Source organism: Prinia subflava, chromosome 5 (assembly GCF_021018805.1).
Source record: "Prinia subflava isolate CZ2003 ecotype Zambia chromosome 5, Cam_Psub_1.2, whole genome shotgun sequence".
NCBI lineage: Eukaryota > Metazoa > Chordata > Aves > Passeriformes > Cisticolidae > Prinia > Prinia subflava.
The window spans coordinates 15,656,950-15,670,021 of NC_086251.1; the positions used below are offsets into that span (position 1 = coordinate 15,656,950).

At 40.0% G+C, this 13,072-nt stretch overlaps 1 protein-coding gene across 2 annotated transcripts in view; it reads left to right on the plus strand.

Annotated features, from left to right (window-relative positions):
- Positions 1-205: 205 nt before the first annotated feature.
- CARS1 (cysteinyl-tRNA synthetase 1) overlaps positions 206-13,072 on the plus strand; it is a 33,212-nt gene continuing 20,345 nt past the window's right edge. Inside the window, exons 1-8 of one of the 2 annotated variants that reach the window (XM_063398146.1) lie at positions 230-360; positions 5,127-5,372; positions 8,232-8,323; positions 9,157-9,245; positions 9,542-9,638; positions 10,093-10,191; positions 11,133-11,282; positions 12,491-12,631. In XM_063398146.1, coding sequence (XP_063254216.1) covers positions 333-360; positions 5,127-5,372; positions 8,232-8,323; positions 9,157-9,245; positions 9,542-9,638; positions 10,093-10,191; positions 11,133-11,282; positions 12,491-12,631 — 942 coding nt within the window. In that variant the 5' untranslated portion in view covers positions 230-332. Of the gene's footprint in view, positions 361-5,126; positions 5,373-8,231; positions 8,324-9,156; positions 9,246-9,541; positions 9,639-10,092; positions 10,192-11,132; positions 11,283-12,490; positions 12,632-13,072 lie in introns of both variants that reach the window. The other variant, XM_063398147.1, reaches the window with a different exon arrangement.

The window sequence follows — 13,072 nt, forward strand, 5'->3', positions numbered from 1 at the left end:
GGGCGCTGATGCCGTGTGGGGCCGGGCGGTGCCGGGTGCTGATGCCGTGTGGGGCCGGGTCGGGCCGGGCCGGGCCGGGCGCTGATGCCGTGTGGGACCGGGCCGGGCCGGGCGCTGATGCCGTGTGGGACCGGGCCGGGCCGGGCCGGGCGCTGATGCCATGTGGAGCCGGGCGGTGCCGTGTGGGCCCGGGCCTGGCGGCGCTGCCCGTTGCCCGGGTGACGCGGCCCGTCGGAAGTAGCGTAGGGCGGGCGGGGCGAGGCTTCCGGACGCGCTGTTGCATCAGCTCGGGAGCGAGGGCAGGCGCAGGCAGCAGCAGCAGCAGCACCGGGATGGCAGCAGCCGCCAGCGCCGAGCACGGTAGGTGGGCGAGCGGCGCGGCGGGCCCCCGGCGGGGCCGGGCCGAGGCCCGGGCGGGGTTGTCACGGCGCGGCGGGGGCCGGCGCCGCGGCCCCGGCGCTGTCACGGCGGTGGCGGCGGGGTCCCGTCGTGTGCGCGCCCCCGGCTCCGCAGAGCCCCGCGCTGGGGCGCGTCCCGCGGGCTGCGGCTCGCCGCGGCTGTGAGGGTGATGCTGGCATTCAGCGATTTGTGGGGCAAACTCAGCTCCCGTCAGCCGCGGCTGGGAGCAGCTGTGCGCCGGCCGCGCTCCTCTGCTGTGTGTCAGGGTCTCTGCCGCACCGGCTTGCCCGAGCCATCGCTGCTCTCCCCTGAACTCACCCCCGAACTTTTGGACTTTTACGGACATTTTCTGTGGCCGTGTTTTAATGACGGGTTGTGCTGTTTGCTTCCATATGGAAGGAGGGCTAGGGTAGTACTATAATTTTTGGCACTACTGTAGCAAATGGAAACTTGGCATACCAGTCATGCAAGTATGAAATACCATTTTGGTATGTAAAGGGTTGGAAATTTCTGACATTCCAGTTAAGGATCTGTAAATACAAAATTTTTTTCTCCTTTTTCTTTGTTACCGAAAGTTACTTTACTCTTTGTTCATCGCATGTAATATTCCTACTCAAGTGAAACACTTCTTGTTGTCAAGGGATTGGCGTTTTCAGAAGTCTTTTCATTGTCTTGGGGAGGAAAAACCCAAGACAGGTTCAGTTCAGGTGCATCTTGAGAAACTCTTTAGTTACTATTTGTTGGGGTGTGTTTTTTTGTTTTTTTGGTTTTTTTTTTTGTTTTTTTTTTAACCCAAACTACAATTGTTACATTTAGTTTCAGTTCGGGAAAAGTGGAAGTGAAAGTTTCAGGGCTCAAAAGACTAGGATTGACAAGCTCTTCCTCGAAGTGGGATACTCCAGTCTTAAAAATCCCTGCTTATCTAAAAGCCTTTTGCTCCTTGTGTGTGGGTTTTGATAAGTCCTTTGTTTTTCTCGCTTTATACTGTGTCTGGAATCACTGCATTGGTGTGGTTCTTGTGAAATGTTAATGGAAAAGGAGAGCTCACCTTGGCTGAGCAGATGGTTGGAATTCTTTTCAAGGGTAGCAGAGTGGCCGGCCAGGCTGATAAATGGCCAGTTTTGAGCCGTATTAATAATGTTACATTCGTCTTTTGAGAATTGTTTTAAATTTGTGAAAGCCAAGTTGAATGAGAAATTACATTTCAAAGTGTTGAGAAATGGGTAAGATTTCTTTTTGGAGAATGCCTCTGCAGAATTCGCAGAACATTTACATCGTCATCTATTTATGACTGATAAAGTTAGCAGGTTCAGGGAAGCCCAGGAAACATAATTTTTCCCTGAAGCAAAGTAACTCCTTGGTTTTGTGTAGGCTAGCTAGCTTACTGCCTATTTTATATCTTTCCTGTATTTACTTTGCTGTCCACACCTTCAAGGAGCAGAGGTTTTCATTTTCAAGTCAATAAGAGTGAAAATTTTCAATGAAATTTGATATTATGGGGGTTATGTGTCCTGATGAAACCTCAGAAATTATTTTATGTGCAAATAACATGCAGAAGCTGTCCCATATCTTTGAGTCTTTGAGTGTTGCTGCAGTCTCTCAGACAAATCCCCAGTGTCCTTTAATGGTCTCTGAAGCACTCCACGCATGGAAAGAAGAATGTGTGACAATAACATCACCCAAAGAGATTGTGCACCAGCTGTTATTGTGTGAGAACTGCATTAATTGATGTCTGCAGTGGAATTTTTTTGAAACAACTTTTTACTGTTACATTGTTAACCTTAATTCTTCTGCTTTTTCAAGGTTGTTTTGCTACCTCTCCAATCAATACTCATGCTCAGTACTTGTTTCCTCTTGTGTGATATGATATCTATGGATCATTCTGTCCACATGAGTTAAAATTCAGTGTTATGCAACAGCTCTGTAGTACTCTCATGTTTCTGCTGTCAAGGAGACACTTCCCGATGCAGCTGAGTAGTGAGAACTGTAGTTTTTCTGTTTTGGGGATGGAAAAACATTGCAGTTAGAGAAAAGGGCAATTCCTTAGCCTGTTCTCCTAAAGTAACAAGGAAAACAGGTCAGATGTACATGCATCCATTGGCCCTTCTCCCTTAATACTTTCTGAATCCATTGATTGATATTAATCAATCAATTAATTTGACAGTGGGAAGCTGCCTCTTGCACACCATTGGCAGACTTGGCAAAGATGAGCTGAAGCTGTGCAGGACGATGGAGATACTGAAGTATATGGGAAAACAGGATGCAGCACTTGGGAGGTACCAGGAAATATTTCAGTGGGAGTGTTTAATAAATTGAAGGAATTGCAGGATGGGGGGTACCAAGGATGCAGAATGGAAATCACAGAAAACCAGATTCTGTAGACTTACTATTCTTCTTTAAGTCGTGGTATCAGTTAAACTGGAGCAGACTTTTACATAGACAGCTGTCACTGATCATTTTGCTTGAAAAAGTGACCCACTGGTTCCAAGACAGTGTTATAGTCATTTGCTCAGCACAGCCTGTGAAACTGATGTGGGACACTGGGAATTGGACAGGGAGCCTGGCAAACATCATTATAGTTTCAAGTATTAATGTCTGTGCCAAGATTGCTCAAAAAAATTTTGGTTGTTAAGCTTATCAGTGCTGAGCTGGTACCAACATTTACAGGCAGTGTTTCCCACCTCTCCTTGCCAAAATTAGCTTGTATGAGTGCTGTCATATTTGTATTTGTGTGTAAGTTTGGGCAACTTTCCTTTTAGATTGGTTTACAGATGTGGTTGGAAAGCACTTATATTGTTTCAGATACACTGACTTGCTTCCCATTAGCAGCCTGATGTATGATTAATGGTCATAATAACCATAATAATACTTTGCAAACTGAGTGTTGTTTTTCCTTGGAAAAGATCTTTTCTTTGAGATACAGTGCCACTTTTACCCAGATCATTCTTGTAGTACCTTTTATTTTTTGCCTTCTCCCTCATATGTTTTGTATATACGAAATTCATGTTGAAAGAAGACTTATGTCTTAGGTTTCCAGTGTTAATGAACATAACTCTTTCAAACTATTTCATGTGTATAAACATGTGAAGTTCTGAGCTGATAAACATCAGTAAATATGAAGGAGCATGAAAAGATTATAGCAAAATGAACTGTGTGAGCTGAAGCTGAATCCCATTCAGATGGGTAAGGCAAGCCTTTAAGGTCAAGTTATGAACCATTATTTCCTTGGTATTCCTTATTTGTACTGAGCAATTGATGGAAAGGCCTTGAGAAGGATTTATACTTTACATAGATCTATCTTCTTTTGCTCATAGATTTTAAATATCTTTTGTGAATTTTGATTTTTTAATTTTTTTGTTAAGTCATTGACTTTTTTTTAGTTCTCCTGATGTGTTACTATATCTCATTTATACCCCAAAGAATTGAATACAAACATGCTTGATATCTAGCTGCCACTACCCTGTCAGCCTGAGTTGCTGTTGGCTATTTTAATAATGGATTTCCACGTAGAAAATGGTTCCTAAAGTTTTAACTGATGGTATTTGGACAAACGTTAATTGTGCCATCCCTCACATCCTCTCCTAGCCATCACGTTCCCGTCTCCTTTCATTCCCGCCTTTCCAAGAGCTGTGTTCTGTGAGCACCTCATGCTTCGGGAGCTCCTCGTGCAGGAGGCACTCACGCCAGGGTGAGAAGTGACCCGTGTGGCTTGGTCTGAGCTGGGGTTTGGGAGCAGGGACAGGTGCTCTGCTCCTGCCCCTCTCACCTTACTGCACGTGGCCTTGGCTGGAATCACCCTGCTGGCGGACTCCCCAGACGGGATATTGCCTTCATGTTTGTACAGTACTTTGAACACGAACTGAGCTACAAACACTGAATCACTGTAGGAAAATGTGAATGCTGGGTTTGCCTAATGGCAGTGTTAGCCCAGTGTCATAACCTCAGAATGCTTTGTACCCACGGGCTTGCACAGGACTTGCTCTTCCAGTGAGCATCCCCACCAACTCCCAGAGCTTTCCTCTGTGTCCCTATGTTTGTCAGGATGAGACATAACTGAACCTCCTTTGCCTGTATACCAAAGAAATCATGGAATTAAAAAAATGTGAGAGAGGGGCACAATCTGATATCCTTTCTGTTCGTTTGGGTAGATTTTACTCCTTTTAAATATTATTCATGCCCCTGGGGAGAGAAAGGGGCATGGGAGAAGTATGGGAATATACAGAAGCAGCTGAAGTTTTGAGTTCTAGATCAAGTAGGAGGAACTGAGCACCATGCTGGGAGGCTGCATGCAGGCAACACCCCTGCAAAGATGTAACTACATGCTCAAGTTCAGCAGACGTATTCACAGCTTTTCCACAGCGTATAAAATCAATCATATTTAAATATTGGCAGGATGAGTGTTTTAGCAGCGTGGAAAAGAGTGACCGAGTAGGTTGCTCTGTGTGAAGGATTTTCTCCAATTTCAGTAGATTATTTTCTTAATGAAAAAGACCCGTGTTCTTGTCCTTACTACTCTTTGAAAGATGTCTTCAAAAACCTATGGCAGCAGGAATCCTGTTAGCAGGAAATGAATAGTTATTTGGTAGCTTGTATGAATTCTAATTTTCTTAAGTTTCTTACCAGTTGCCAGAGCTAATTGACGGGGGAGATGTATTATAAGGATTTATTTTGGTCGTGGGGTCTCCTTCTTTTAATGCTGACCAGCTGTCCTGTGCCTCTCTTTACAGCTTCCAGCTACAGTTTTATTCTGAGCATTAGTGAAGAGGAAGCCAGGGTGAAGGCTCTGAACGAGTACCTGAGCACTCGTAGTTATATCCAGGGGTTCACATTTTCACATGCAGATGTGGAGGTGTTCAGAAAGTTTTCGGGGCCACCTGTGGACCAGTATATCCATGTTGTCCGGTGGTACAGACACATAGAAGCAATCTATGATGGCAGCAGTGAAAAAAATGAGCCTTGTAAACTTCAAACAAGTGAGTAATATGAAACTGATGGGCAGGTTTATAGACTAGCTGGCATTTATTGGTTGTTATTGCTGAGAATTCCAAGAGGTTCCCTTTCATACTCTATTGCACGCTTGAAAATTTACAGTATCGATTTGTATTCAAAGTCATAACATTATTCTTGCATACAGTTACTGTGTAATTGATAGATCCTGACCTATTTGGATGTAAAAGCTGTTGTCAATATTTTTTTCATGTTAAAATTTCTTAGTGTACAGAATTCAGTTATGTATATTTTCTTTAAAAAGCTGGCTATCTTCTGGTTTGTAAAAGAATGTGTGGGTTTGGGCTTTTTCCTGGTAATACCAAGATTTGCCCAGTCTACTTTTTCCTTGCAAGAGTAACCAATTATTTGTCATGTAATATACAAATCCACAATAAAACAAACTGAATATTTCCTCTTACAATTGTAATTAACACTGAACTTCACAAAGAATGTCTGGGGTTCTTTTTTAACCCTGGTAATTTAGGCATGCTGATAATTTGAGGAAGTATTAACTGGTTAATCTAGGTCATTGTGTAAGCATGGCCAGGCATTTTTGGGAGCTGCATCACTCTCCTGAGTTGTTTCCCAATGAGCTAGTCTAATTTAATTGCTTTATGGTGAGCTCCTTGCTCAGGGAGTCATGAAATAATGAAAAATAACAATGCAGAGCTGTTGTATAGTGCTTGCATTACCTACAAATGAATGCATGTTTGTCATTCTTGCTGATGGTTGATAACTAGTATTACTCCAAAGCCATCTTCTCACAACCTCTCACCATTTGTGTTCTCATTTTTTAACAGACCAGCAGTTAAAGTCAGACTGCTGTGAGTAAATTCTCTGTGTGTTGTGTGTGCCTGCAAGAGTTTGTGCTGGTTATTTCCTTCCGGCAGAGAAGGGATCTAGCTGCACCCCTAGCTCTGATAGCAGATTTATCCACTAACTGCAGATTGTCTGTAGACTTCCATGGATCAGGGTGGAGCAGTAAGAGAAAAAGTTTCCATTTCCCTGACCATGAGATCTTGGTTGTTAAATCTCTCTTTCTGAAAGGTTATATTTTCATGGTTGGTGTGGGTGTTTCAGGAGTCCTGCAATGGTGTTCTGCAGTGTTCACCATCAAAGTAACACACAAATCTGCCATACTTCTTAGACCTTGAATACTTGATTGCCTTTTTTTGGTGTACCAGAAAACTCCATGGTGGATTACAGCAAGTGAACTCCAGTTCAGGGGAAAGGCTGTAGGCTGGCAGAGCTGTATTTGACCAGACTAACCAGTATTTTACCAGCCTTTTACTTTACCCTTGGCCTCTGTATAGTGAATAAAACATGACACTGAACTCGCAAGCTGAGAAATATGGGGTGCAGTATCTGGGTTTTTCCTTGTGTTCATGTGGTTGTAACTGAAGAAAGCTTGACAGATTTATCTTTTATTAGACTAACCCACACAGGCTTCTTTCCCTGAGGGAAGTGTTGGCCACAATTAAGCATGCCAGAATAATCTTTGTAAATCTAAGTGTAAACAAATCCATACCTTGGTGTATGGTTTGTATTATGGAGAGACTGCTCTTGAACTTGAGGTGTTCTGTTCAGGAGTACCTCATGCAAGGAACTGTTTAAATGGACACATATTTCCATGGATTCATAGCATGGAAGTTAAATGAAGTCCCTTTGTGAGGTAGACTACTACACTTAACATATTTTTTTCTTATTTGGGCAGTTACTCAAAAAAGCAAGAGGAAGTAATTACATTTTTTATACCATGAATATTTATGTTACTTGAAGGTTTTCAGCCAAAATATGCATATGATATTGAGGGAAACAAATTAATGAAGAGCATCCTGAAACACAGGATAAGAAAGGCAATTTTGTTGTCAAAACAAATAGTTTGTATAATATTTTCATTGGAGTTAAAATGCATACCATGAGAATTCTTGAAGATAGTACTGTGTGTATTAAGCTGGCACACTTGCTTGAATATTTTTGAATTTCTTGGTTTGCTTTCATTCCTAGTTAATGTGATAATTGGTTTAACATCATTACAGCTGTAAGCAGCCCAATACACAGCAAACTGCAACTTTTTGACAAATCACATGCCCATACTTCTCTTTGAAAAAACCCCATGAGTTTAACAGCTATGTTGCTTCTTACAGATTTAGGAGAAAATAAATGCAAGAATATTGTCACTAGTATTACCCTGACTTTTATCTACTCTCTTTAATGGCAAAATGCAGCCTCTTTCTGAACCTGGAGCGTATTTGTGGTAAATGAGGGTGTTCAGAAATGTCTTGTGTACACTCAACAACGCACGATAAAAAGCTGAGGTTCTTTCTAAGCCTTTCTGTCAGCACTCCCTCTCACCCTGCGTGCACATACTCTGTCAATATTGGCTCTAGAGACCGCCTCTGGACTCTGGAGATGTTTTGCAAATGCTGTGTGACATCTGTGATGTGCCATCACAGCAGAATCCGTGGCGTTGCAGAGCGCTCAGGACTGCCATAGCACTTCATTAATGATTCATTGAATTTCAAAACTCGTGGTAATAGTTTACCTGAGTCACATGCTCTTACATTTATACCCTCTTCCTCACTGCTGCTTGGATCAAAAGCTAACAGGAATGGCAAGTTAAAGAATAGAAAATAAACTAGATTGAAACAATTTACTTTGGTTTATTTGCTTTGTAGAAGGCTCTAACAGAAGTAGCTGCATTAGTAGAATTGATGCTGCTTTCTCCATTTAGATGTGGGGTTTTTTTTCTTCTGAAATTATGATGTGATAAGGAGAAAACATTATATTGCAAATCTGCTTGTGGAAAGTGTCTTTTCAGTTTTCTTTACCTTTTCTTCTAGGTAAAGGCAAACGTGTGCAGCCCCCCTGGTCTCCCCCTGAAGGGACAAAACATTCCAGGCTCTGCCTCTACAACAGCCTGACTCGCAGTAAGGTGAGTAAATGAAAGGAAAGTGGAGATTTCCCTGGAAACACAAGTACAGCAGTCATCAAATCCTTGTTTCTGAAGTGTTTTCCCTCTCAATGGGCAGGTCTCTGGGTTGTATTTTGTGGAATGTTAACAAGCCCGGGCCAAGAACTCGTGCCAGTCAATTGCATTTGCTGGGCAAGTGTAATATTATATACACTAATATATATATACTGAAAGTGTCTCTTGTGCATATTGCATAATATTCACTTTCAACTTGAAAATATTCAGTTTCAAGTTGTCATGCATTATAGCCAGGCATTCAGCTGTAATACATGTAAGTGTAGGCAGTGTGAGCAGAATAAAATGACAGTTTCTTTATTCAGATGTCTGTGTAAAAAAAGGTCTCATCAATTATATAGTTGTAATATAAAAAGTGTAACACTGTTTGTGGTCTTGTTTGAAAGTCCTTTGGGAAGGAGGAAATATGAGGAATATTAATTTTACATGGGATGTAGTATTCAAGTCTCTGTGAACTGATTATAGAGTGTAACCTTTTTCAATGTAAAAGAAAACTTTTACAAACAGTTTGAATAGTGCCCTGCTTAGTCCCAATTGTTGTAACCTGATACCTTGATTAATGAGAATGCATAGAACATAAGCAGCCCCACCCCATTATCTTTCTTATATGATAAAGCTGCTGGTGATCTTTACTTATGGTAAAGTTGGGAATGGAATAACTATTTGTTTTTTGCAATTATAATCCATGCTTTCATGTTCTAATCTCCAAATGAGATGTTACTGGCCTGAGGTCATGTCTTCAATTTCTTCTGACCATTGCATCTTCCCTTTCAATTAAGGAAGTGTTTCAGCCTCAGAATGGAAAAAAGGTCTTGTGGTATTGCTGTGGTCCAACAGTTTATGACGCCTCTCACATGGGACATGCCAGGTATGCATTCCTTACTTGGATATTGTGATAACAGTGCCTAGTGGAAGCAGAAGGTTCTTAGAGGAAGGTGTTATTTACATGAGTGTATTACTAGCAAATGGTCTCTTTCAACTCAATGCTTGCAATTTAAGATTAAAAGCATGTTATAATATTTTATCGTTGTGGGATTAAAAACTTACTAGTAGATGGGGGCAAGGTAAAACTGCTGCACAGTTATTGATTGAGGTTAAAAGGGTTCGTGCACAGGATAGATAGAGGTGTTTACTAAAAACACTCCTGTATCTTTTTGGTTTTAGGTCCTACATCTCATTTGATATCCTGAGAAGAGTCTTGAGGGATTATTTTAAATATGACGTTTTCTATTGTATGAATATTACAGATATTGATGATAAGGTAAGGGGTTTGGTTTTTTAAATTGTGATCTAAAATGCTCACCTTTTAGAGTGGAAGTCAGAGTCACACGTAATTGCCACTTGATAAGCCAAGATCAATCTTACACTTATTAACTGAGATGTACATTTTGTGCACAAAGGCATTGATTTTCTCAGTTTTGTAGCACTCCTACGATAGCAAACCCTATACTGTGGTATAATAATGAATGTTGTCACAAATAATGAAGACTAAGTATTTTAAAGAGACTATTTTATTTGCCTGTTGAGGTAATTAAGTGGCTCTGTTGAGGTAGTTCATTAACTGTGTATGGTGTGTTTGATCTGTATTATTGCACATAATTCTTGTAGCTTGTTAAATTTATAGGGAAATGCCTTTTGTACAGAACAGATTTTATCTGCACTTTGTGTAAGTATGTGTCACTTCACAGAAATATTTTCATGTTTCTGATTTGTAGATCATCAAGAGAGCAAGACAAAATTACCTTTTTGAACGATATAGAGAGAACAAATCAACACCAGATCAGCTACTTGAAGATGTTAGAACTGCCTCAGAGGTGGGTGTGGTAATCCCTTGCTTGTGTTTTACATTCTCACTCAATAATGTAGGAAAGCATGTAAAGAATGCTTCAGACTTTGCTACCTCCTTAAACTTTCTGCTTCTTTTAGTTCTGGTACTGCACACATCAGAAATGTTATTTGAACTGCACATCACTTTGATTTTTACATTGTTTTAGAATTGACAAATTCTTTAAAAGGCATTCCTGATTTCTGTGATCTTAGCACTTATTTGTGAGTGCATGTATTACTCAAACAGCATTTGGATGTTTGTGTGTTAGAATTCAAACTTTTAAAATAATCCTTTAAAAGAGTTTTTAAACAGTGGTCTGTCCATAACATTTTAAAGCTTGAGAGGTTTCCCTTTTGTACCATTGATGACCTAGGAAAGAAAAGGCTTGACAGCTTTAAGGATTTAATAAATTGTGTATTCAGGACTGAAGATGAGAGAAGGTGATTCTCTGGTAATTTTTAGATCATAAAGAGATCATCATTCTAATGAATTGAATGCAGACCTGGGAATAGGAGGCCTGGAAATTTTGCCCAACTATCTTTGCCTGACATGCTCCCTAAACATTGTATTTAATCTCCCTCTGTTTCACATTAAAGCTTGTCCTTTCCAAATTCGTGGTAATCAACTGCACAATTAGGGTGATCAGCTGCATAGAAAATGAAAACAGCAGTAATTATGATGATGATGTAGTGATTTATAAAGTCTTTCTGAAAAAATGAATTTGGATGCAAAATAAAATCCTGTGATTGCACCTTTATTTCTGATAAGGAGCATATTTCATGTTTCAGTAGCTGATGTCAAAGCTTTTTCTGCAGCATAACATTCATCACTAGCAAGGTACTATGTGGCTAAGATAATATTCTGTGTATGGAGGAGACTACTACTGTACTGCAGCTGGCTTTCTAATTTTTTTATTTTTATTTGTAGCCCTTTTCAGTTAAACTAAATGAAACAACAGACCCAGATAAAAAGCAAATGTTGGAAAGAATTCAAAATGCAGTTAAGTCTGCTTTTGACCCTCTACAAGAAGCTGTCCAAGCAAAGCTCCCTGCTGAAGAGATCAACAGATGTCAAGAGGTAAGCTTGAGCTCCTTTTTGTATTTTATATTTGGCTTATAATTGTTAGGAGGTTTAAAAATAATTTATAGCTCATAGTAATTCCCTGAGACATTATAGAACCTTTAATTCATAAAAAGAGGAATTGTGGGACTGAGAACTTTTTAGTACTTTGCATTCAATACAGGAAATTTGATTTTTTTTTTAGTTCAACTACAGAGGTTTTGGATGCTGTTTTTATCAATTACTTTTTTTTTTTAGCCTTTCCAGTGATGATTGTGCTCTTGCATGTACTTAGACTTTCTCTTTGACTTTTTGTCTTGATGAATTAGTTTCATTATAGGTTACTGAATGTGCATTTCTGACGTTCCAATGCTAGTGGCAGTTTTCCACACAAGTGTTTCTGTCTCTGATCAGAAACCTCCACAAAGTTGTGCTCAGGATTATTTTTATTAAAAACAATAACATGTAGTGACAAATAATCATGTTGACTTTATTGGGCTTTAGCTCTGTCCCAGTAATCAAGTCATTCAGGATAACTATTTTTAGTACTTATTGTCTTCTACTAAATGATTTCCATTTTCATCTTCTCTTGCATTCAGATTGTGATGAGTGCTGTGGGGTGCACATGGTTATGTGCTCCCTTCTGGAGAAGACCCTGTCTCTAAATTATGGATTTTTTTTTAAGGCCCAGCTATTCTAATATCAAGTGCTTTTATAAAAGTGTATACTAACCTAATGGAATTTTAAGAAAACCTAAAATCTAAGCAATCATACCTTCTGCATTATATCCTAGTGTCAGAAATAGAAATTCTTTAATATAGGACTAAAAGGTATTCTTGCTGATGTCCAAATTAGTCTTTCAGACATTTCTTAGCAATGTGTTACATTATCCAGTAGCAGTGGGGGAACAGAAAATGTGATACAACTGCAGGTCCCATCTGGTGTTTACAGTGTAAGTTCCAGATGCCTATTTAAGTAATCAGTATCAAAACAGATAGCACTTAACAGTTTATCTTCCTTGCTCTGGTTGTTTCATCTGTATCTATGAAGGACAATATGATAAAAATGTGGTGGAAACCTGCATTATTCTGTATTCACAGCTAAGTGTCTCAGTACAAATGTCTTATTTCTTCAGCAAACCTCTCTCTATTCAGAATGAGATCTTTCTGCACAATTTAAACAGATCAAGTCTTGGATCAGTTGCTTTTATCATTATTGTTTTCTAGACACTGTTGGAAGAAGCCAAAGATTTGCTGTCTGACTGGTTGGACGCAAAATTTGGCAGTCAGGTGACTGACAATTCCATATTCTCAAAGCTCCCCAAATTCTGGGAAGGAGAATTTCATAAAGATATGGAAGCACTCAACGTAAGTGAATGAACTGTTTTAGCCTCTAAAAATGCATGTGCCATGCCTTATAGTACCCAGAATACAATTTAGCTCCTTATTGGCTCTCAAGAATCTCGTATTTCAACTTTATTGATAAAGTAATTCCTTTAATATTGACAGGTAGGTGTTAAATTAGTACCTGCTCTGTTTCCATCCCAACAATCTGAAATCTGTCGTGCCTCTTTCACATCACTCAGTTGGTGATCAGGTTTTATGTGTGCTCTCTGTGCTGTCCCCTTGGTGTAACAAATAATCATAAACTGGTCCAAAAGTTTGAGCTGGAATCTGTTGGCTGCACAAGAGATCTCTGCCAACCTCATCTTTTAAACTGACTACTTAAGAGTCTTCAGCCATTAAGAAATTATGTGATGGTAACCATCAAGAAGAGATTTGTTTGTTAGAGATGAAATGTGAAATGTT